Source organism: Phacochoerus africanus, chromosome 5, assembly GCF_016906955.1.
Source record: "Phacochoerus africanus isolate WHEZ1 chromosome 5, ROS_Pafr_v1, whole genome shotgun sequence".
Lineage (NCBI taxonomy): Eukaryota > Metazoa > Chordata > Mammalia > Artiodactyla > Suidae > Phacochoerus > Phacochoerus africanus.
This window is the reverse complement of record NC_062548.1, coordinates 115,997,536-116,023,479: the sequence shown is the minus strand read 5'-3', so window position 1 is coordinate 116,023,479 and position 25,944 is coordinate 115,997,536. Positions and strand designations below refer to the sequence as shown.

Genomic DNA, 25,944 nt, shown 5'->3' with positions numbered 1-25,944 from the left:
TCTGCCTGTGATTTTCCTTACTTCATTTAATCCTTCCAACACTTATGATGTGTGGGGATTATGCGTTGTTGAGGAATAGGTCAGAGAGGTTAAATATAAGATCCCATCCTCATTAAGTAACCAGACACAACCAAATTTCAGGTCTTATGTCTCCTGAGTTTTGTGATCCTTCTACTATCCTCTAATTCTTCACTGATACTTTTTTTGTGGGTTATATACATCCTTACTTATAGATTCAGCTTTTAAAAGGGGTTTTCATTGCTCCAAAGAGCTGAACCGTATGTGTTAATATGCTGGGGCTGCCATAACAAAACACTACAACCTAGTGGCTTAAAAGAAAGAAATTTATTCTCTGAGTTCTGGAGACTAGGAGTCCATGATGAACATGCCAGCAGGTTTGGTTTCCTCTGAGGCCTCTTTCTTGGCTTGCAGGTGGCTGCCCTCTTGCTGCCTCTTAACATGGTCACCCCTCTATGTACTTGTACCTCTGGTGACTCTCTTATAAAGACACCATTCTTACTGGATTAGGGCTCCACACCCTCAGCCTTATTTTAATTTAATCACCTCTTTAATGGCCTTATTCCAAATACAGTAACATTCTAGAGAACCGGGGGTTGGGACGTCAGCATGAATTTTCAGTCCATAGCACCTTGAGTTAGGGCAAAGTGTCCTCTGGTAGCAGAGGTCTGAAGTCCCAGCCGTATGTTCTGGGCAAGTACAACGTGGTTTACCTGTGGTAGAGGCTTTTCTGTGAGGTGAGGGGGAGAAGGGTACTTTTGTTTTAGTTAGAAGAAAAATTCTTTGCTAAAAAGATCTCCTTAGGATTACTGAGCTAAATCCTGTATTAAAAAATGACCTACTGGGAGGAGAGTTCCTGTCGTGGCTCAGTGGAAACAAATCATGAGGACGTAGGTTCGATCCTTGGCCTTGCTCAGTGGGTTAAGGATTCGGCGTTGCCTTGAGCTGTGGTATAGGTCGAAGACATGACTCAGATCTGGCGTTGCTGTGGCGAAAGCCGGCAGCTGTAGCTCCGATTTGACCCCTAGCCTGGGAACCTCCATATGCCTTGGGTGCAGCCCTAAAAAAATAAAATTAAAAAATGTTCTACCAATACATTCTTTGGTCCCATCTTTCTATTCTTCAAGCCGTGATCAGTTTTTTTCTAATAATTTTATTGAAAGGTTTTCATTAGACACTTTGGCCTTATTCTTCAAGAAATTTCTTCTTTTTCTTCAGGTTCCGTTTCATTGATTTAAACATCTTGTTTCCTTGAAATTGTGTTAAATCTAAAATCAAAAGTTTGTGCACATATTTTATTTTTCTAGAAATGTGTCAGATTTATATATAGAAGATAAATTGTGATAAATTAAAATTCTTTAACAGCATGAGGGGCGACAGGGCAGAATTCCTGCAGCTAGTACTCAGTAAATAGTACCTGGAATAAATGATTTTGTTCTTTACAAGCAGTTTCAAGTGTTTCAGACTTAATGTTCTTTTGACTCTAGGAACAAATAAAGATACATATTAAGGGTCCTTAATATTCTTTTGACTCTAGAAACAAATAAAGATACATATTAAGGGTCCATATTGAAAGTCCTGCTTTCAGCAAACTTCTGCAGGATTGAGAGAGGTTAGACATCTGCTCATTTAACTTAACCCCCACGAAGAGCTGTCTCTGTCATGGTGTAGAACTGGTGCATGATTTTGTTTCCTTCATAGAAGTTACCCCCCAAGCGCCCAGAACTCCCCCCAACTCTAATGAGAATGAAGGATGAGCCTGAAGTAGAAGAGGAGGAGGAGGAGGAGGAGGAGGAAGAAAAGGAGGAAGAAAAGGAGGAAGAAAAGGAGGAGCAGGAAGGGAAGAAAGTGGAGGCTGGGAGGCTGCAGCCGGAACTGGTGCCAGAAGGAGCTGGGCAGGGAACGAGTCCTCCTGCAGATTTCACGTGTTCTCAAGAAGCCAAAAACCGTGGTAACGTCTTCCTTCTCCTTCCTGTGTTGTTCAGTGGGCATTTGCATTCATTGTGGGTAGATTTGAAAACGCAAAGCCAGTCCTTCCTGTGTGTTTTGGCTTTGTGACACTTTGTGATATGTGATACGGCTGACTCTGTGGAAATATGCTTTCCTGGTCTTTCTTTGATTGCCAGTCATTATTCATCCAGCATATTCCAGAATTAAGGAACGTTGAAGACAGTGGAATCTGAAACCACAGCAGCTGTGGAACAGTTCCCGAGCTGCTGCTGTCTTATGACCAGAGGGCAGTGGAATGGGGCGGATGATGGGCCTGATCAGGTGGTCTTAGGGGTGAGCCTCCCCTTACTCATTCCCCCCATCCCTGAAACAGGCTAAACACAGCCACAGAAGTGTGATGCCCTACTCATCTTTTTGCCCATGGTACCTAGCAGAGAACCTGGCATGTAGTGTTCACCCCCCTCATCAAGGGGTTGGTGAAAATGTAAAAAAGAATTGACTGCTTTTTAAGTACATTTTCTTCTGATTATAAAAGGCATATATGTTCCGAAACCTTGAAGCATATATAAAAAAGAGAAATCTCCCACAATCCCACCCAGAGATTGTGTATCTTTTTAGTATCCTCTTAACCCTTGTCAGTTGAAGGGTTATTTTCCTGCAAGTTGACTAAACTGCTTAGCAAGATCAAGACTGCACAGAAAATGGCATAAGGAAAAGCAAAAAAAACCCCACTGGCATTAAACGGGTGTGGGAATCCATGCGTGTGGACTTCCAAAACTAACCAGGCCTGTCCACATAAGAACACCAGGCCTGGTCCGTGGCCCTTCTCTGGAGTCCCCTTCACTTGTTTTAGACACAGAAAAGTTACTGTTTCCACATCTGTGAAAGGTAAACCTTTTGTTTTTACATTTTCTTTCATTTAGTTGTTGGCACAATGCTTTCTTTCCTTTTCAAAAAGGTACTTATACAAACATAGTTTTTTCTGAGTCTAGTCTTTGATCCATGCATTGTCAGGGTGCTACAGCAACAGGTCAGCAGGTAGACAATCAGTAACTATTCTAGTTTTTTGTTTAAGGGACCAAAGTAAATATGCGTGTGTAGAGATAGCTGATTTAAAAATTTGGTTTATAGGATAGATTCATTAGTAAAACTGCAGCTGATTAGGGATTACTTCAGGCATTTACTTATTTATTTTTAAAACAACATTGGGACTGTGCATGCTATTTTATAACCTATTTTTTTCCGTCTTAAAATATTCTTTATTTTTTATGGCTGCACCTGCGGCATATGGAAGTTCCCAGGCCGAAGGTCAGATTTGGAGCTGCAGCTGAGGCCTGCACCTCAGCCATAGCAACACTGGATCTAAGCCACATCTGTAACCTACGCCATAGCTTGCAGCAATGCCAGATCCTTAATCCACTATGGAAAGCCAGGGATTGAACCTGCATCCTCATGGACACTGTGTTGGGTTCTTAACCCACTGAGCCACCATGGGAACTCCTTAGCATGTTATTTTAAAATGTGGTTTTAGGAGTTCCCATCGTGGCGCAGTGGTTAACGAATCCGACTAGGAACCATGAGGTTGCGGGTTTGGTCTCTGCCCTTGCTCAGTGGGTTAACGATCCGGCGTTGCCATGAGCTGTGGTGTAGGTTGCAGACACGGCTCGGATCCCGTGTTGCTGTGGCTCTGGCAGAGGCCAGTGGCTACAGCTCCGATTGGACCCCTAGCCTGGGAACCTCCATATGCCACGGGGAGCGGCCCAAAGAAATAGCAAAAAAATAAATAAATAAAATAAAATGTGGTTTTAGTAAGGGGCAAAGTGGTCCATCACATGCATGTGCCATAATTTATCTAATCGACTCCATATTATTGTACATGTAAGTTTTTGTTAATTTTTACTATTATAAACGTACTTGTATGTAATAAATCTTGGTGCTCATCTCTGATCATTTTCCTTGAATATGTTCCTGGAAGTAGCGTTTCCAGGCCGAGGAATATGTACATTTTTAAGGCTTTTGGTAGGTATTGCTAAAAAGCTTTACCCCACAGTTGGCCAGTTTTTCAAGTGGAAAATTGGTGGTTCTCTGTTAGACACCTGGAGGCGTGTTTATTAAAAACCTAATTAAGATTAGCTGAAGCTAATGATAGTAAAACTGGGTGATTACGTTACGCACTATGTTACGCACGTAGCTTTTCTTGCTTTTGTTTTTCTTTTCTTGATTCCTCACCATGAATTAAGCAATATAATATGCTTCGATTTTGCATTTTACAGAAAACATGTGTCAACTCAGCCAAGTGGAACAGAATAAAGATTACCAAGAGATTGGTGGAACAGCTACATCGTGTGAGGAACCCTCAGGCAAGTAGTACAGTGACTCCATTGGTGCTCTGCACACAGGCAGCCAAGTGGTGTCAGCGAGGCGAGGGTGGCAGCTGACCTGAGGGGTACAGACCCCGGGTGCATGTGCTGCCAGGGCCATGGGCAGAGCTGGAATATATCAGAGGTTTAAGTTTGATGCCATCTCGTTTGCCTTTCATTTCCTCTTCTACCTCCTGGAGCCCCCCTCCCTGACCCACAAAGCACCTTCTGCCTTCATGCTTCCCTCTGGCCATGCAAAGCCCTCTGCAGTTCTGCATCCCCCAGAGTTGACTGTGTGTCTAACATGGGGGTGACTCCAGCACTAACAAGGTAAATTGGTTGAAAGGTTGGCCTATCTAAAGGACTTTTTCTCGTCTTCTATTGCCTTTGTTTGTTTGTTTGTTTTTTTAGGGCCACCCCCTCCACATATGGAGGTTCCCAGGCTAGGGGTTGAATCGGAGCTGTAGCTGCCACTGCCGGCCTACACTACAGCCACAGCAACTTGGGATCCGAGCCATGTCTGAGACCTACACCACAGCTCAGGGCAATGCTGGATCCTTAACCCACTGAGTGAGGCCAGGGATCAAATGCATCCTCATGGATGCGACTCAGATTTGTTTTCGCTGAACCACAACAGGAACTCCCCTTTTTTTTTTTAATTAAACTATAGTTGATTTACAATGCTGTGCCAATTTCTGCTGTACAGCAAAGTGACTCAGTTCTACATATATACAGATTCTTTTTTTATATTCTTTTCCATCATGGTCTGTCCCGGGAGACTGGATGTAGTTCCCCGTGCTATACAGTAGGACCTTGTTGTTTATAGGTCTTCTGCTGCTTCTAACTGTAATGATTAAATTGTACAATAGTCAAGTCAGCCCCATTTTCCTTTAACCTTTTTAAAAGCTGTGATTAAATTCAAGCTTAGGATTTGAAAACGAGGCTGTCGATGAAGGGACAGTTCTCTCTATATATAGTCTTTATATTAGTAGGAAGGTAGGAAGGAATTTCTGAGACTTAGATTGTGACATGTTTTTTCAATAATTATGATGGTCTTTTAGGAGGGATTTTTCTATTTTTCTGAAATAGCTATCACCTCTTTCTTTTTTTTTTTTTCTCATAAATTAGCATCAAAGAATGAATATGAGAAAAGCAGAGATGAATTGAAGAAAAAGAAAGCTCCTGGTCCAGGCAAAGTAAGTACTTTAGTCACAATCTTCTATTCTCTGGAAGTAAAAATTATCCCCTTGTCATGGACCATATCCGCAAGAGTGAATCTAGGTCTTAACGGAATTCCCAGCTGCCTTTTTACCTCCTCTTCTAGAAATTTGGGCTCTTTTATTTTTATTTTTGAATTTTTTTGAATTTGCTATTCTTGTCTCCACCTACCTTGTTCCCTATAATTGCTCACATACTCCTTTTATTAATTTATGAATCTTTGTTCTTTTCCTAGTAGGCCATACAAAGACATTTGAATAATATATTCTTGTTTTCTCCTTTTATTACACAAAAGTTAATATGTACTATACTGCACTCTACATCTCGATTTTTTTTTTTAACCTGTGGTAGAAACCACCGTGTATGAACACACCGAGACCTTCCTACAGCACGGGGACTCTCTGTTGAACCAGTTCTGTATCAGTGGACACTTGAGTTCTTTCCGGTCTTTTGTTACAATAGTGCTATAAGGAATAACCGTGTGTATGTATACTTTTGTATGGATACAGTACGTTCCCAGAGTGGAATTGCTCGGTTGTGTTGGGATGTCCCTCAGACTGCCTTCAGGCTAGGTAATTCGCAAGAGGCATCATAGGACTTGGCGAGTGGTGGAATTTCCAGCCGGGATTTTTTTTTTTTGTCTTTTTTTGCTATTTCTTGGGCCGCTCCCGCAGCATATGGAGGTTCCCAGACTAGGGGTCGAATCAGAGCTGTAGCCACCGGCCTACGCCAGAGCCACAGCAACCCCAGATCCGAGCCGCGTCTGCAACCTACACCACAGCTCGTGGCAACGCCGGATTGTCAACCCACTGAGCAAGGGCAGGGACCGAACCCGCAACCTCATGGTTCCTAGTCGGATTCGTTAACCACTGCGCCACGACGGGAACTCCTCCAGCCAGGATTTATTACATCAAAAGGACACTAAGCACAAGGAGCCAAGGGGAAGGGCACATGGAGTGCAGTCTGGGGAGCCAGGTACAAGCTTCCAAGGGTCCTTAAGATGTGCTTAATTCTCCTAACAATGAGTGACAACTTGTGAAACCAAGGGAAGCTCATTAGCGACCTGGTACCCAGGATTTATACTAGGGACTGGTCAAACAGACACCCCTACCTGGCATCTATGCAGTGGAAATTCCGTTGTCCTAGAGGGAAAGCCGGCGTTCACCATAAACCACATTGTTCTCTTTTTTCTTTTCTTTTTTGGCCACGCTCACAGCATGCAGAAGTTCCAGAACAGGGATTGAACTTATGCCACAGCAGCAACCCAAGCCACTGCAGTGCCAATGCCAGACCCTTAACCTGCTGAGACAAGGGAACTCCTAAACCACATTGTTTTTTTTTGAACTGTTTTGGGCCAGTGGGCCACTCTTGTCAGTTAGGGTGGTAAGAACCCTCCCGAAATCCAGATTCCCAGATGCCAGCCAATAGGCCCGTTATTTATTTATTTGTTGTCTTTTTAGGGCTGTACCACAGCACATGGAGGTTCCCAGGCTAAGGGTTGAATCGGAGCTTTAGCCACTGGCGTACGCCACAGCCAATGCAACGCAGGATCCAAGCCACATCTGCAACCTTACACCACAGCTCACAGCAATGCTGGATTCTTAACGCACTGAGCAAGGCCAGGGATCAAACCTGTGTCCTCATGGATGCTAGTCATATTTGTTTCCACCGAGCCGTGATAGGAACTCCCAACAGGGTTTTTAAACAGACCTTTTTTTTTTTTTTGGCTGTGGAAGTTCCCAGGCCAAGGACTGAAACCTGAGCCACAGTAGTGACAATGCCGAGTCCTTAACCACTAGGCCACCAGGGAACTCCAAACAGTCCTTTCGCAGGATAGCAGTCCTTTGAAACTCTTTTCTGCACCTGGATCAAAAGGCAAATGTCAGATTTTCCCTTTGGGGGCTTATATCATTTAGGAGTCATACCTGTCTTGCTGCCCCTTTAAAAAAAACCCATCACTTCACTCTGACTGGCTGAAAATCAGCTTGTTGAGGCTTTGGGGAAAGAAATCAAGGTTCAGAGAGAGAATTCTCTCCATTTTTGATTACTTATGTCAAGGTCACTAGTGGAAACTGTTCTTAGTTTTCGTTTGCTGACAGTGATAGGGACACTATTTCCTAGAGATAAAATTCTTTTGACTGAAATAATTGATCTTTTCTCTGTAGCTTCTACCGACACTTTCCTCCAAATATCCAGAAGATGACCCAGATTACTGTGTGTGGGTCCCACCTGAAGGTAGATGGTTTTTACTTTTCTTTTCCTCTAAGTTGTATTTATTTAGATTTTTGAAGACGTAGTATATGTTTAAGGTTCATTATAGGAACATGACAAGAATATGTAGTAGAAAAGTCTCCCTGGTGAGGGAACAGATGAAAAGAGCTAAAGAGAATAATGAGATACATCAATCAAATATAATTTGTGGATTCCGTTTGGATCCTTATTCAAACAAACAACTGTTTAAAAAAAAATTATAAGCCAGTCAGATACTGTTGAACCCCAGCTAGGTATTTGATGATACTGAGAAATCATTATTAATTTTTTAAAAATGCAAGTGAAGTTGAGTTGTGTTTTTTAGAAGTCTTTTCTTTGGCTTGGGTTTCTAATAAACTAATAATTAATAGAAAGTATAGTCACTATAAACTGTTTGCTTTTTTACCTGCTGATAAATGTTAGGGAAGAGGTGAAAAGAAGACTGTATGTGTGTACAGAAGTGTTCACAGATGGAGTGATCCCTGGGGTTTGCCTTAAAGTGGTCCAGTGGCGCAGGACGTGGGGAGATAGGGGAAGGGCGGTAGATAAAGCAGGATGTGACACATACTGACAGTTGTTAGAGCTGGGTGCTACTACATGGAGGTTCATTATATTTTTCTCTGTACTTTTGCATGTATTTTATTTTATTTATTTTTGTCTTTTGTCCTTTTAGGGCTGCACCAGCGGCATATGGAGGTTGCCAGGCTAGGGGTCTAATCCTAGCTGTAGCTGCTGGCACAGCCACAGCAAGGCCAGATCTGAGCCTCGTCTGCAACCTACACCACAGCTCACGGCAAGGCCAGATCCTTAACCCACTGAGCGAGACCAGGGATTGAACCCGAAACCTCATGGTTCCTAGTCGGGTTCATTTCCACTGCGCCATGATGGGAACTCCTGCATGTATTTTAAATTGTCTGTAAACTGGGGAAAAAATCCGGCTGTGCTTTAGCTACTCAGTTTTTTTCCTCTGAAGACAACCAAGTATCAGTTTCTTATGCCTTCCTATACATAGTATGTAAAATACCTATGTAAACAGTAAAATACATAATATTTCACCACTTTTTTTTTTAACACAAGCAGAAGCATATTCTATACCCTACTGTTTTGTACTTAATACTATATGGGAACCTTTCCATAGCTACTTACAGATTTTTTTTTTTTTAATATGGTAGCATAGTTCTTTTTTATGGTATGGATATGTCTTTACTTATTTAACCAGTTCCTTCAATGAATATTTGTAATGTTTCTAGAATTTTGCGATTACAAACAAGTTTGCAATAAGTAACCTCAATTATATGTAAATTTGCAAGTGTCAAGGTATGGGAAAAATTCACACATGTCTACATGCTGGATCAGAGGCTACGAACATTTTTAGGATACTAGAATTGCATTTTGTAGGGATTATACTAGTTTATGTTCATACTTACATCTGTAAAGTAATACATGAGAGCCTGTTTGCCCATGTGCTTATCACAGGTTGCTTTTTCTTTGGATTGGGTTTCTAATTAACTAATGATTAATAGAAATTATAGTCACTAAAATGTTTGCTTTTTTACCTGGTGATAAATGTTAGGGAAGAGCTGAAAAGAAGACTGTATTTGTGTTTTGAAATTGTGTACAAAAAGTCACATCTCTATCCGTTGTCTGGATATCTTTTCCCTCCTGACATGGAAACGTGAATATATCTGTCTTTCTTTTTTTCTTTTTGCTCTGGTCTAGGCCAAAGTGGAGATGGCAGGACCCATCTTAATGACAAGTATGGCTATTGATTGGTTCCGAATTCTAAAGGAAGACCTTGTGGACCATGTGACATGGGGTATTTAGGATAATATATCAAGTTCAGTGTCCAGAGAAGGAGTTCAGATGATCATTTGTAAAATCTGGTGATTGGCCTTTTCTTCTTGATCTTGACTTCCTACATTTCTCTACCCATCTGATTCTCTTGACTTTGGTATTTATATTTAAAAGTGTTTGTGTATGTATGTAAAAAGGAACCATGTATTTTGAGAATTGGTAAGATGAGAGACCTGACTCTGTTAAAATGAGAAGGTGAAGATATCTCATGTTTATTTAAGGCCACAGAGTCTTTCTTAAGCTTTAGGAACTGTGCTTTTCCTGAGCACTAGCATGCTTCTGGCAGTTAGGCGTAGAAGTCACTGATGATTTTGCCTCCTCAGATAAGTGTTAAAATGTGAGATCATGCAGGGAGTTCCATCATGGCTCAGCAGTAACAAGGCTGACTAGGATCCATGAGGATGCAGGTTCGGTCCCTGGCCTCATTCAGTGGGTTAAGGATCTGGCATTGCCGTGAGCTGCGGTGTAGGTCTCAGACACAGCTTGGATCCCACATTGCTGTGGCTGTGGCGTAGGCCATACAGCTCCAGCTTGACCCCTAGCCTGGAAACCTCCATATGCCGCGGGTGCAGCCCTGAAAGACAAAAAGACGGGAAAAAAAAAAGAGATCATGCGAGGGTGTGACTTGGAGTGTCCCTGTCATTCTTGGAATTAAAAATAGATACACAATAAGGACTCCTACTCCCTCCCACTATAATCGTCCTGCCAACTTTGAGAACAGCCTCTGACTTTTCAGGATACAGTTCAGGACCATAGAACACCTCGTGTACTCAGGCACCAATGCTGATAAAACAGCCATTCGAATATCCTGGACTCTGAACAGTCAGGTTAATCACTCTCCTGTGGAAAGGTGCAAGTAAGGTCACAGAACGAAAAGCTGCATGTGTTCTGGCCACTGTGGGGCTTCTTACCTCTGCAGAGAGGGGAATAAAAGTCCCTTTCTGGAAACACAGAAATGCAAGAATTGGTCTTCGTCCCACCCCCATCGTTAGCGCCTCCCTTCCCCGGGAAAGGAAAGCCTAAGAGTGGAAGCAGGGTGGAAAACTCGTGGGTTAGCCTGGAGGCAGCTACAGTGAGCAGGCAGGAGACAGGCCGTGGCCCAGCAAGACAGAGGGGAGGAGGGTGGTGCTTTCCCAGCATGTACCACGCGGGATGCAGGAGGTGGGGCAGGAAGCAGTAACAAGAAACTTCACGTCCCCTGACAGATGGCTGGTCTGCTAAAAATAAGTCATTGATGTCTCAAAAAACAATACCAACGTTGGTATTATGAGACACTATTATTTTAGACTTCATTTAGATTAACAGGGACGAAATTGTTGATGACGTAAGAAGCAACACGAATTTGAGGCCGAATGGCTGTGGCATCTTGGATCAAAACAGCAGCCCAAGGGAGTTCCCGTCGTGGAGCAGTGGTTAACGAAGCCGACTAGGAACAATGAGGTTGTGGGTTCGGTCCCTGCCCTTGCTCAGTGGGTTAACGATCCGGTGTTGCCGTGAGCTGTGGTGTAGGTTGCAGACGTGGCTCGGATCCCGCGTTGCTGTGGCTCTGGCGTAGGCCAGTGGCTACAGCTCTGATTCGACCCCTAGCCTGGGAACCTCCATATGCCACAGGAGTGGCCCAAAGAAATAGCAAAAAGACAAAAAAAAAAACAAAAAAAAAACAAAATAAATAGCAGGCCAAGATGTGCGCCAGATCAGTGGTCTTCAAAGGGGAAGCTCTTTATTCAAACAAAATTGTATGTGGGACCCTAATACTTGAACAGGTAAAAATATACCTCCTGGAGTTCCTATTGTGGCTCAGCTGTAATGAACCCAACTAATATCCATGAGGATGTAAGTTTGATCCTGGCCTTGCTTAGTGGGTTAAGGATCTGCCATTGCCATGAGCTGTGGTTGCAGCTGTAGCTCTAATTCGATCCCTAGCCCAGGACCTCCATCTGCACAGGTGTGGCCCTAAAAAGCAAAATATATATGTGTGTGTGTGTGTGTGTATGTACACACACAAACTCACATACATAAGCGCGAGCACGTGCACACACACACACACACAGACACACACATGTACACATGCTCTGGTTGAAGTGAGGACATGGGGATTGGATCTACAAACACATACCTGCATACATACAACCCTTCCCTCCTCATTCTGTCCTCACAGTGACAACCCTGAGGAATCCTAAGGCCTCCACAGAGCCTAGTCTACTCTAGGAAGGCAGATTTCTAAATGTCCTGGGAATGGTAGGTACAGTCCTATGTCTAGAGACCCTGAAAGCAAATAGGACTCCATTGGCCAAAATACAATATAAATATGAAACTTGTACAATTAACGTCAGTAGTCAGTGGGCTTGTTTCAGCGAAAGACCTGCACATGAGTCTTAGGTCCCACTTACTAAATAGGAGATTTGGGGGACATGACTTCAGTTCCCTGGGCCTCAGTCTGTCATATGTGAAGCAGGGACAGTGATGATTGCTGTTCTCTGGACCTCAGGTTTGTTTTGGGATCCAATGAGATCATGTAGATGGATGAGCCTTTCAGAGCTTTGTAGATATTGGTAGTTATTATTCATTATAAAAAGGAGATAAATCCTGGCATCTGGGCCAGCTTATCTGCACGAGGAGACTGGACTAGATCAGTGGGTCTCCACTGCAGCTGCATATTAGAATCACCTAGGGAAATTTTTTAAGTTTTGATTCCAATGCTTGGATCTCATGTCAGATCAGTTTACTCAGAATCTCTGAGGCGATCCCTTTAAAAGCACTCCAGGAGTTCCCTTCATGGCTCAGCAGTTAATGAAACCGACTAGTGTCCATGAGGATGTGGGTTCTATCCCTGGCCTGACTCAGTGGGTTAAAGACTCAGCATTGCCATGAGCTGTGGTGTAGGTCACAGACATGACTCAGATCCCACGTGGCTGTGGCTGTGGTGTAGGCCAGCAGCTGCAGCTCCGATTCAACCCCTAGCCATGTGCCGTGGGTGTGGGCGCCCCCCCCCCAATAAAGAAAAGCACTCCAGGTGATTTTTATGTCCAGCCTATGGTGGAACACCTCTAGAGCAGAGGCAAAAACCATTTCTATTAATGGCCAGGTCTTTTAGGCTTTTCAAGCCTTATAATCGGTTGCAACTACTCAGCTCTACTGTTGGAGTGTGAATGGCATAGACAATACACAACTGAATGAGTGTGACTGTGTTCCAATAAATATTTACTTATTGGGAGTTGCCTTGTTGAACAGTGGGTTAAGGATCTGGCATTGGCACTGCAGTGGCTTGGGTTGTGACTGTGGTGGGGATTCAGTCCCTGGCCCAGGAACTTCCACATGCCATGGATGCAGCCAAAACTTTTTTTTTAAAATAAATATTTACTTATAAAAACAGGTGACAGGCCAGGTTTGGCCCAACCCTAGATCTAGGCCAATTCATCTTCAGGGTCTCATCTGGCTCTAGAAATTCCTTCCAATGTGTTTAGGATATTTGAAGTTTCCATTCAGAAGACTAGTTACACCCTCCTGAACTACTGGGCTGCACTGCAGTGTTTTGGTTGCAAGAAATCTAATTGACCTAGTCTCCCTTTCACAGAAACAATAGCAGGGTCATTAGTTGTTACAAAAAATATCGTTACAGCAAGAACACAAGTTAGCTGTAAGCAAGTGTCCCTGGTCAGGTCTCCTGACCTCCCTAGGCATTCTGTATCATATTTAAAGGACAGTGGGAAGCCACTGGGGTGCTAGTGATCAGATTTGGGGTGAAATGGTCAGATTTGGGTCTTTAAAAGAACACTCAAGCCTCGGGGTGGAGGGAGGGTGGAAGAAGGCAAGGGGGTGCAGGAGACCAGCCGGAAGTCTGCTGTCCACTGCCGAACCCAGGTGAAAGACTACGGCAGCTTGAACTAAGAGGAGGTGGAGATGCAAAGACACGGGGCTGCCTGCAATATTTTAACAGGTAGAATGGCGGAGACCAAGTGATGGATTGTCTGGGAGTGAAGGGGAAGGAGGCTCAAGGGTGATTCCTGACTTGCGGGCTTGTATGTCTGAATGGCAGATGGCCTCATTAACTGAGCTGAGGGGACGCTGGAGGGAGATCAGCTGGAGGTGGAGCAGTTCATAAATTCCACTTTGGACAAGTTGAACTTGATGTCTCTTTAGGACATCTGAGTAGCAATGTGCAAAAAGCCGTTGGCTCTAGAGGTCTGAATCTCAGAAGAGGGCGCGAGAACCATTTCGGTCTTCTGCCAGATAAACCTAAGAGTCAGGTGATTTTAAAGGCCAGGTGGCAGGCAGGCGTTCTGCAGGCAGACCGCAGTCTTGGACAGCTGGTCTCCATGTCTTTGGTATTAGGAACAGTTTTTCCTGGCTGTAGGTTCTCCTTTATTTGGGGAAAAAGTAAAATAAGTGCTACAGTGAGCCACATTCTGGAAAGAAAAGGTCCGAAGTGTGTATTTAAAACAAGTGTCTTTATATGCTTTATAACTTTTCTAAGGATTTTGCACAGTGCCTGGCATATGTAAGAAATATTTGTTGAGAGCTTGCTATAAATATTGTCCCTGGAATTGTCCTAATCTAGGACAGGAAGTATGGAGTCCTGTTATTTCCTTATAGCCCATTACAAGCCTTTACCCATTACTCCTTCACTGAAACTGGATGGAGTTGACGCTTTGGGAAATTGAACACAATTCCTATCAAATTAGTGACAGCCTGGGGATTTATTGCCTTACCATTGAAATGCTGCCACCTCCCAGATGGGGCGTGACAAGTGACCAGCAGCTGTGGACGGCTTCCTGAGAGTGGGAGCCAGAGGGAAGCCTGCCAGCCCTGTGGCAATCACAAGCAGGAATCCAAACCCCTGGCGGGGCCGAGTTCCCATACAAGGTTTGGTCCAACCCGGTTTGGACCAAACAAGGTTTGACGAACTGCTGGGAAATGATGTAAAGCTCTCCTTGACCTTTGTGGAGGGTGGGTCACAGCATCTAACGGGTAACAGGCTGCTCTTCGATGCTGAGATTCCTTGCTTGATGTGGGCATTGAGAACCATTTTTAAGCTTTCTTTTCAGCAATGTGACGGGACTTTGCCCTGCTCTGGTTTTAGAGGTTTAGCACAACCACGGTCCAGGGTGCGACCGAGACGTCTATTCCATGGGAGACCAAAAGTCTTTCTCCCCCCAAGAGGCCCTAGCATTGATGACAGGTTCGAAGGCTCAGAATAGGGGACAGTGGTTCCCACAGAATGTAGTTCCACCTTCTTCATCTCCCAAGCCAATCTTTTTTTGTTTGTTTGTTTTCTATTTCAAGGCTTTATAGAACTTATTTGTAACACATTTTAACGAAATATCAATAAAAATTGATGACATGACTTCGAATAGATTTCTATTTCATTTGGAAAATGTGAAAAATAAATATGCAGTGTGAAATTGTTACGGATTTAATAGTAACTCCATTTGAACTCATTCTGCATTCTTGATTCTGACTGTATTAATTGCAAATTTGATACGGAATTTTAAATGTAGCATTTAGAGTCTTCCTTTATCCTTTAAAGTATAAGTCTCTTTATCTCCTGTAGAGGACAGCTTTTCTTGCCACCTAACCCAGGAAAGAACGAACATCTTGTAAATTCATGTGTGTCTTATATCTCTTGAGGAAGCATTTCTGCAGGTTTCATAAGACTTTTAGTGGAAGAGGATTCTGTAACCATCATGCGTAAATGTTTGCAGGTGAGGGTTATAGATCATGAAGCGTAACTTAACTCTCTTGAGGTCTTTGTCTGAAGCCAAACGCTGTGACTTTGTTTTGCTCAGCCATTTGAAGTGCATTTTTCTTTTTCTTTTTTAATCATTTTTAAAATTTGATTTTCATTTTGGAGTATAGTCAATTTACAATGTCATGTTAGTTTCAGGTGTACAGCAAAGTGATTCGGTTATGCCTATATGCATTCTTTTCCAGATTCTTTCCCCACATAGGTTATTATAGAACATTGAGTAGAGTTCCCTGTGCTGTACAGTAGGTCCTTGTTGGTGACCATTTTTTAAGATCAAATTACCCCAGGTCAGTCTTAACAGTTTCTCCAGTAGAGGCTTTAGGGTTCATTCCTCTGCATTTCCCCTTGCCCAAACTCCCCTTGCCTCAGGACTCCTCATAGACCTCCCTGCCCCTTGCGTCTGCCTTGTGGAGCTCTCGTCACACATCTGAATTACCCTAAAGTACATCACTGGGCAGAATCCTTTGCTTTGAAATCTCAGAATGTTCTCCATTATCCACAGCATTAAGTCCAAATTCATTTGAGGCTTTAAAGTCCCTTATCATAGGGTACCTGTTTTGTTTTGTTTCTTTCTCTCTTTTATTTTAAGGCCGCATCTGCAGCATATGGAGGTTCCCAGGCTAGGGGTCTAATTGGAGCTACAGCTGCCGGCCTACACCACAGCCACAGCAACACCAGATCCGAGCCGAGCCTGTGACCTACACCACAGCTCACGGCAATGCCAGATCCTTAGCCCACTGAGCGAGGCCAGGGGTTGAACCCACATCCTCATGGATACTAGTTCGGTTCGTTTCTGCTGAGCCACAGCAGGAACTCCAGGGCTCCTATACTTTCTCATCATCGTAACTCACTCCCATATGCCCTTGTCTTTTCCTTTCTGCACCTGACCAAGTACACCCAATACTCTAGTAATAATAGACTCTTTGACCCAAACACAACTTTTGCTTTTAATTCTTCCAATATTTGCCATCAAGACTTGCTGTACATGGCCTTGAACTTTGGTTTCCTGGTCTCTTAAATAGGGAAAATAATAGCTACCTCAGTATCGTTGTCGAGATTAAATAACTGAGCCATCTCTCAAATCTTTAGCCACGCTGGACACAGTTAGCTCCCCCAAATGTAGTTATTATCAGCATCATTGTGATCTTGCTCACCTCTGCTAGGTAAGGTCCTGCTCATTTCTTTAAATGAGTCTCACTGTCTTGAGTCTCATTGTCTTCAGGAAGCTCTTGTTCCCCTACTTGTTAGTAGTCTCTCTTTCCCCACTAGCCCTACAGCACTTTGATTTCTGGCCCTTGCTCGAATGGTCCCATATCCGTTAATTGTATGTATGCAGTGTGCTTGGGTCATTTATGTTTGCGAGCCTTATGAGCTGGGGACAGGAACCATCTCACTTTGTATGCTACCTGTTCCTCATTGCACCTCCCAGTTCACAAAATAGGTGCTCTGTTAACTGTTGCTTTACAGGGGTGAGGGTTGGAGGGCAAGTTCTAGTCCTGGACCTTTCTACCCTTGGGTTTTGGGGGCGGAGAAGGGACCTTTGAGCTGCTTTCATTTCCAGAATTTGTTCCAGACAAGCTGGACAGTCTAGGCGATAACCGTCTTAACAGGGTTAGTGCAGGCAGAGGCTTGGATTCCTGTCCTACTTGGGGCAAAATCAAGCGGAACTACCCCTTCCCGTCAAGAAGCTCTGGATTCCAGCAGATGGTTTTAATTCGGGCTTTAAGTCCTCTGCTGGCTCTGGAAAATCTTGATCGTGAGGCTTGGCTCTGGTTTCCTCTGGCTGTCACGCACACCGCTTCAAAAGTCAGTGCAACTGTGGCAAGAAGTGACCACAAGAGGGCAGTAAAGACCCATCACTATGCAGCAATTTGCAGGTGGGGCTCAAAGCCAGTAGACAAGCGTTTGAAAGCAAAGCAAGAGTAACAATCAGAACCTGAACTCTCTCAAAATCAGGATTCTGAAAGGGTTTGGGGCAGCAAGCTGGGTCAGGTCACCAGTGTCTTCTCAGCCTGTTTCTGGTGCTTAGTTCCACCTGGAGAAAGTCTTTCTCTAGTTATAATGCAAATATTTTATGGAGGAGTTTAGGCATTGCCTATTTATTACTTACACACTGTCTTACAGAGAATTTTTCACACTTGTCCCCCCCACGCTGTCTTTATTGAGGAACAATTGACAAAAATTGTATCTAATTTGATTGATATTTTGATATATCACTCATTTCCAAAATCTGAATTTTTATTTATCAGACTTAAAAGGTAAAAAGAGGAGACACTATCACCTCTGTTTAAGGAAACTGAGGCTCAGAAACCGGAAGAGACTTGCTCAAAGGCATGCCAAGTTCATGGTGGAACCATGATTCCAGATCCTCTGCTTATTCCTTCTAGTTTTCAGTAGTTTATGTTTGTAAGCTTTGCGAGTTTCTGGAGCAAAGACTACATCTGGTTCCTCTTTTTGTCTTGGAATGGTGCTCCCTTAATCTTGAGGGCTCTGAGTGGGTGTGCTGTATAAGGTTCTGCCCTTTAGGAGTTGGATTCCATGATCTCTCTCTTATCCCTCCTGATTCAGTAATTCTGTGATTTGGAGGCACAGCCCTAACAACGACAGTGGCAGCCCTGAGTGATCCTACTGGCAGAGCATTTCAACAAGGGCAGCCACTTGGCTACCAGCCTATAAAGATCCATCGTTAGCAATGCCTCGAGGGCGGGGGACATTTGGGCAGTTTCTCAAATTGCGCAGCCTTATGGGAGTTGCCTTTAGGGGAGAAGAATGAAAAAATATCTAATTTTAGCAGTTACATATAGGAATATATACTTACGTACGCACATGTATATGTATGGTGTAGAATGTGGTGAAATTTTTTTTTTTTTTTTTTGCCACACTTTTGGCATGTGGAAGTTCCACTCCAGAGCCAGGGATCAAACCTGCGCCACAGCTATACCAGAGCCGCAGCAGTGACAATGCCAGATCCTTAACCCACTGAGCCACCAGGGAGCTCCTTTCTTTTTTCTTTTTCTCCCCCCCCCCCCCGAGGTCAATTTTTAAAGTGAGTTTTATTTGAAGAAGAACATGAAGCCAATAATGTATGGTGGCCTGCAACACGGTACCAAGTGTAAAGGAGGTGTACCAATGAGTGAAGTTGAAGGAACTGTGGTGAGGTGGGAAGGTGTTGTAACTAGAGTCACAAAACTAATCTGAAGTCTGGCTCTGTCACCCAAGCCATGTAACCCTGATTAAGTTGCTGACTACACACAAGTCTCAGTTTTCGCGTCTGTAAAGTCAGAAAAGAATTCTTGCCCCCCTTGACACATGTGAGAATACATGAAAGCACACGGAAGCCTGGAGGACTGTGCAGGTGTCCACTGGAGCTAATACTACCATTCCCAGTTCCACCAGGGTCTTTCGGGACCTCCTCTTCACCGTCACAGAGGATGCCTCCCAACTAGGGTCTGTCTCCCAGATCCCCAGGACCAAATCCAGTTCGGTTTGTTGTCCACACCTGGGTCTGCCATTCTGCGAGGAGGAGGAGGAGGGAGGGGCTGGAGAAACCCTGGAATGAGTCCGGGAACAAGTCCCAACACGTCACTGTTTGCTTTGTCATCCTGGTTCAATGACCTCATACAAGGAAGGGAGGGAGCGGAGGGAGCTGTTCTCTTCCAGATACCTAAGGAGGCTTCTGACATCTACTCTTTCCCTTGTCATGAGAAGAGCAGGCGCCAGGCTGTGATTTTTAAGGTCTGAGCTAATCTTGGCAATGAAAGAGAATGGCACCTCCCACAGCTGGCCAGACGCGGCTTCTTGCGGAGCTGCCTGGAGCAAAGGGGCAGGGGGGCTGCCGTGGGCGTTGGAATCCAGGCTGTTACCCCTGCTCCCTGGAGGGGCTCCGGAATACACAGCCCTGTCCCCAAGTTCTGACCAGCCTTAGTGCTACTTGGGTGCGTGCAAGGCGCTGGCATGTCTCCCGGTTGAGGATAAAGAGCCCGGGGAGGACAGCTTTGAGTTGTTCCGAATCTAGTGCCTATGGGACAGCCAACTGGGGTTGACAGTAGCTTCAGTGACCCCAGTGTCATCATCCTCACATACTCCTACATCTTCACACACAATATTCAATGAGGACTTTCTAAGCACCTACCGTGTACTAAGCCTTTTGGGGAAATGAGGCAGCCAGCACCTGCACCCAAAGGTGAGATCTGTAGGATCTCAGAGTCACCTTTTTACCACTGGGATTCCTTTTGTCATCCTTACCCCAGCCCTTCTGCCATCCTTAATTAATGAATAATTAAGGTGTAAATAAATTATGTTGTCAGCCAGACAAATTGCATTTTTACGGGGGTCCTTTCCAAGTTTTTTGTAGCCAGATATTTATGTAACTACAGATAAGTACTTCTGCTCAACAATAACTAACAGGGCTATACTGAGCTAGTATCCAGTCCGACAAAAGCAACAAAATTTAGCATTGTAGCTATCCTGTTTATCCTGATTGGGCTCTTTAAATTTTTAAAAGTAGCCGGCAGACTCCCTGGGGAGTCCATTCAAGGTTTTAGATAGAGGTGGTGACATGACACCTGGGTTGTGAAGGACAAACAGGAGTTCACCATCAGGGAGAAAGGTTACTGCAGGCAGAGGGGGCAGAAGGATCCAGGTGCTGGGCCCAGTGCCTCCATACCCGGACTGGTCAGGTGGATCAGGCTGTGGCTTGAACTCAGGGGGTGGAAGCTGGGGTTTGGAACAGAGCTAATGAGGGTGCAGCTGAGAACCAGGAGTCTTACAGGTAAATGTTCTAGTCTGGTCACATGCTGGTTCTGGAGAGACTGAGGCAGGAAACCCCATTAAAGTCCCTTTGGTTCCTGAGGGCGGGAGGGAAAAAGATCGCAAAGGACAAGCCAAAAAGTTAGTCTCCCACCCTGGCTGCCCCGCCCTTTAGCTCCGAGAGCAAACCATTTTTTTTGTGATTTTTTGGCTCATCTTGTAAATGTTCCAGAGTCAGAACAGGCTGTGCCATGGCTGAACAAACCTGTTGAACAAATAAACAAGGCAGGCTTCAGGGCTAGGAAAGCACTAGACGTGGGCCCCCATCCAACCAGGTCCATGGGTTCTGGCAAGTCTGTCCCGAGGCTCTTCCTTTGACTGTTACAGATGGGAGTGTGGGACTTTGGGGTCTCTTGTGGCTCTGTGATCTAAGCAAGTTGCCCACAGAGAGGAAAACTCCAGAGCCTCCAGTTGAGCAGCCTCCTTCCTTTTCACTCCACAGTGCAGCTAAGGGCGGGGAGAGGGGAGATGTCGAGGCAAATACTGAAACCAAAGGACACCTGTTTGCTTATTCATTCATCGGACCAGTGCCCAGTCTGTGCAGGGTGCTGTGCGGCTCTTCCCTCAAGGAACGCACTAGGAGCTGTAAATGCTCTAGCCGAGGAGAGAAGGTCACATTTCTTGTATATGCCAAGTTCTCAGCCACCTCAGGACCTTTGCTCCTGCTGTTCCCACCACCTACACCGCCAATTCCTCCTGCCTTCTTGTGTTTCACGCTCAGCTTGGATGGCATTTCCTCAGTCCGGCTTTCCCTGACCACCCTGTGAATGGTAGGCTTGCCCATCCCTCGCCGGCTCTCCGGCCACACTCTGTCACCCTCCTAGAATCTATAACAGCTTGGAATTATGTTCTGCCCTTCATTTAGTCAATTATCTTCCACCTTTCTGATCTGAGTATCAGCCTACCTGAGGGCAAGAATTCTGTTTGCGTTTTCCACCTCTGGATGCGTAGCAGCTCATCCTTGTAGAATACGCGAATATTTTGGCCTGTGCTGTGTTTTCACACTGACTGCCTCATTTCGTCCTCTTGGCAACCCTAACGGAGAGACGTTATTAGCATTATCTACATTTTGGAGTGAAGAGACAGACGTCCAGGGATGGTAAGTATCTGGCAGTTGGCAGGGCAGGGTTTGAACCTCATCTTCAAGTCAGGGCTCTCTGTGCTTCACGCTACAGGCCAAATGCCGAGAGGCTCTGTGCCTGGCTCCAACTGGCTCTAACTAACCCTGGCTCAGGCTTTTTCTTCTTTTTTTCCTTTTTCTTTTGAAATAATTTCAGCTTACCAAAAGGCTGCAGGACTAGTACAAAGGACTCCTGTGTACTCTTCACTCAAATTCAGCAGACGCGAACATTTTGCTGCATTTGTTTTGATGCTTTCTTTCTGCTTGCACGTATTTGTACATGTTTATACTTTTTTTGGACTATTTTAGAGAAAGTTGCAAACCCTTAAACACTTCAGTATGAATGTCGCAAGGAAATTCTTTTACATAAAATCAAAATCAGGGAACTTAATATCGATATAATGCATTATTCAAAGTCCAGCCATATTAAAACTACCTAATTGTTCCGGTAATGTTCTTTATAACGATATATGTTTTTCTAGTCTAGGATCCAATCCAGATCACACATTCTTTTTAAATCCTTTAGTTATATCACTTCAGTTTTTGATGTAGAACAGTTGCTCAGCTTTCCTTTCTCTTTCAGGCCATCAATATTTTTCAAGAATCTGGGCCAGGCCTTTTGTAGAACAGCCCTCAGCTTGGGTTAGTCTGATGTTCACTCACGACCAGATTGAAACCAGGCATTTGTTGGCAGGAATCTCACAGAGGTGATGCTGTGGGCCTCAGTGCATCCCATCAGGAGCCAGCATGACGTCCGATTGTTCCCTCCTGGTGACGTTACCTTCCATCACTTGCGTAGGGAGGTGTCTGCTAGGTTTCTCCACTGTAAAGTTACTGTTTTTCCCCCTTCGTAATTAATGAGTAACTTCAGAGGAGATACTTTAAGCCTGTGAATACTCTGCCCTCATCCAACTTTTCCACCATTGATGATTCTTGACTGAATCGATGATGAGTGGAACAGTTGAAAAGTCAAGATCTGGGTTCTGATTTTAAGGCTGGTGTCTGTGTTTCAGAATGACAGTGTGGGATGGAAGGAGGGGGGAGCAGGAGACAATATCTGATTCTGTAAACAGTTTCGCAAGTGGCTATCATGGAAAGTGGAAGGTGACTGGTAGTGACTTTCTAACCCTACTAAGAAAAACGACTAGAAAATCAGACTGGGGAGTTCCCGTCGTGGCGCAGTGGTTAACGAATCTGACTAGGAACCATGAGGTGGCGGGTTCGGTCCCTGCCTTTGCTCAGTGGGTTAGGGACCTGGCGTTGCCGTGAGCTGTGGTGTAGGTTGCAGACATGGCTCGGATCCTGCGTTGCTGTGGCTCTGGTGTAGGCTGGCGGCTACAGCTCCGATTGGACCCCTAGCCTGGGAACCTCCATATGCAGCGGGAGCGGCCCTAGAAAAGGCAAAAAGACAAAAAAAAAAAGAGAGAATCAGACCGGATTTAAACAATTAAAGCTGCTACCTCATAATGGAATAAGGATTTTCCCTAATCTAGCACTTAACTAAATCCCAAATACTGCACCAGCCATCAGCAGATCTGGTTTCCTTTGGCCCTCAGGGCCCCTCTGTGAAAGAGCATTGTGAACTCCAATTTATAGATGAGGAAACTGAGACTCAGAAAGGTTGAGGCATTTGCCTAAAGTCACACAGTTAGGAAGTAGAAGAAGAGTCTAGATTCCAACTAAGATCTACTGGGCTCAAAATACTCTTTTCAGAAGGAAGGATCTCTGGGTTGTATCATGACCTTCGGCCGCAACACACATCCCCGCCACCACCACTTTTCAACACATTGTCAGCTGACAAGTGAGGTGATTCTCACTGCCCAGGTGGCTATTAAGCCCTGGGGCCCAAGTCCTGCAGAGAAGCTGATGAGGTCCCAGGGCAGTGATCTTCTGGGCCCAGCCAGCTGGTCCTTGACCCTAGCGGGCCCCCTGACTGGGAGTGGACTGAGAGGACCTCCCGGGGCTCTGCTGTCACCCCTTCAGCCCCGGTGGCAGGGCCATCCAGACACTGACTCAACAGTTCCCCTCACCAGCCGGCACTGCTGCATCTCCTGTGCTTGGAAAGGCAGGAAACTCAACTCCCGGTATTTTAGAAAGTCTTTCAACAATAAGCTGATTAAAAGGGGATTTTCCAGTTAACTCCGGAGAAATTCAGTTAACCAATGACCTATCATATTCTAGTTCTTTGAAATTCGTTATCTCTATTCATTGTGTATGTAGGGTAAATCTCATTGACCAGACCATTCAATTAAACAGGCTTTCCCTGTTTAGGAAAGAATGCTAAAATTGCCGTTTAGTATAAGCCATAGAACCAGAGAATAACCATGGTGAAAAGGCTTTGGGGATTCTTCATTGTTCAGATGAGGAAACTGGGGCAGGGAGAGAGGCGTAACTTACCCAAGGTCCCAAAGCTCATTACTGACATAACTGTAACTAGAAACTTCTGGTCCAAAGTGCTTTCTGCCACATCGAGCATAATTACAAGGCAGGAAACCTTTATGTCCAGGGTCACCTACAGGCTGAATTTAGCTTGCAGCTGTGTTTTCTGTTGGGGCTGCACAGTGTTTTAAAAGTTGGGAAGGTTCCCGTAAAAATCTAAATGTGATGCTTCTTTTGAAAGCTAGAAAATTTGGCCACACTGGGCCTGACAGCAATGAAAGGGGCTGAGGAGGAGCAGCCCCCTCAGGACTGGGGACACAGGATCTACACCCAACACTGTCAGCACACACCGGGCCCGCCTCACCCGTTTCATGGCCTGCTGGTCCCTCTAGGCACTAGAGTTGGGGTTCTCCGCTTTCTGGTGGAGGGTACTCCATGGAGGGCTGAAGTGGCCAGACTGAAAAACAGGGAAGACAATGAGAAATCAGAAGTATTTGTGTTAAATGCCAGGGGGCAGCACCCAGGATGCTGGCTGGTCCTGGGCAAGTTCAGAGCAGGGGCTCAAAAGGGCTCTGGGAGCTTCTCATTTAAGCGAAAGATGTGCAAAGCTAAATAGCAATAGGAAGGATAACGCCTGGCAAGAGGAGACGCACTGGCGGAGAGAATGGAACAGGCAAGATGTGCTAAAATAGTTCAGGTGGTCAAGGAAGTTATAGGGGACATGGGTCCTGAGTCAAAAGTTAACTTATTCTAAAGGATGAAGAAACTCTGGGCAGCAAAACCAGCCAGGAAGCTATCGTAGCCATCCGAGCTGAGAGCTGGGGTTAGGTGAATGGAGATGGCAAAGGGAAGAAAGAGATGGATGCCAGAGACACATCCTAAGAGGTGGGGGGTGGGGGGCAATGGCCAGGGTTCAGTGCCTGCATAGAGGTGGGAGGAGAGAGAGGGAGGGAGGAGTCAAAGCTAATGGAGCCTTTGTGCCTGTGTGACAAGGAGCAGGTTATGCCCCAAACTAAGCCGGGAAGCCGGGAGGGAAAGCTGGGTGGGGGAAGGTAAAGAAGTCATTCCTGGATATGATGAGTCTGAGATGGTTACAGGGTTTACCATCATCCAGTGGGCAGCTGAAATTGGGACTGGAGCTCAGGAGAGGTCAGAGGTGGTAGCCTAGAGGAGAAAGCTGAAACCACCAGAGTGGATAAGATGTCTTCCCAAAGGGCAGAGGGCAGAGGATGGGATGCTGAGGGTAACATGATGAACCCTGGGTAACAGCCACGCTTAAATGGATGCAGAGGAGGAAGAGGAGGCACAGTCAGAGAGGCAGGAGGGAACCGGGACAGGGTATCACTGCAGCAGCTCGGGAGAAGCTTAGAAGAGCCCTCTACAGTGTCAGAGAGTGTGTCCAAAGTCAAGGGAGTGGCTAGGAGCTCCCTGGTGGCTCAGCAGGTTTAAGAATCCAGCATTGTCACTGCTGTGACTTGGGTCACTGCTGTGGTGCGGGTTTGAGCCCTGGCCCGGGAACTTCTGCATGCCATGGACACAGCCCCCCCCCAAAAAAAGGCAAAACAAAACCCCCAAAATCCCAAACCAAACAAACAAACAAACCAACAGCAAAGTCAAGGGAGTAGGGACCGAGGTGGACAATTAGGGCGTCACGCTGAGAAGGCAGGCATCTCTGAGGACTGGGAGAAAGAACCAGGACATAACCAGAGTGTGGACGGTGGGAGGGAGGCGTGTCTAGGTGGGAGAGAGGGTGGCAGTGGATGGAAGAGGTGCTGGATCCCCTTGTAGCATCTGTGGGAAAGGGGGAGATCCTGCATCAAGGTTGGCCAGGTTTCAAAGGCTGGTTCCTATGTCAGCTGCTCTGTATTGGTCTGGGGATGGACTCTTGACTTCTCATGCATCTTTGTGGAGGTAGCTCACGTTATCTTCTTACTGGGGACTCATTCTACCTGTCTGGATTTTAAAAAACCCAAGACTTTATTGGGTGCTGCCCACTCTGAGGGGCACCAGACAAGGTCTAAGTGACTCAAAAGAAGTAAACTAGCCCCTTCCCTTGACAGAGAAGGCACTGAAAGCTACCGCTGCTTGCAGCACCTGGCTGAGTCCTATGAGGAAAGCTTTATTATCAGAGCGCCTTCTGTGCAAGTGAAACCAAGGCTCAGGAAGGTCAAGGTAGCAAGGTGACTGAGAGTTGAACTTGCATCCAAGTCTCCCTGAATCCAAATTCAGTGTCCTTTCCT

At 45.2% G+C, this 25,944-nt stretch overlaps 1 protein-coding gene across 3 annotated transcripts in view; it reads left to right on the top strand.

The window, feature by feature from the left end:
- Window positions 1-25,944, top strand: part of SLC4A1AP (solute carrier family 4 member 1 adaptor protein) — a 90,816-nt gene that overhangs the window by 16,439 nt on the left and 48,433 nt on the right. For 2 of the 3 annotated variants that reach the window (XM_047782364.1, XM_047782365.1), the window contains exons 10-13: window positions 1,720-1,969; window positions 4,242-4,328; window positions 5,457-5,524; window positions 7,712-7,781. In XM_047782364.1, coding sequence (XP_047638320.1) covers window positions 1,720-1,969; window positions 4,242-4,328; window positions 5,457-5,524; window positions 7,712-7,781 — 475 coding nt within the window. Of the gene's footprint in view, window positions 1-1,719; window positions 1,970-4,241; window positions 4,329-5,456; window positions 5,525-7,711; window positions 7,782-9,515; window positions 10,603-25,944 lie in introns of those variants that run through there. The other variant, XM_047782366.1, reaches the window with a different exon arrangement.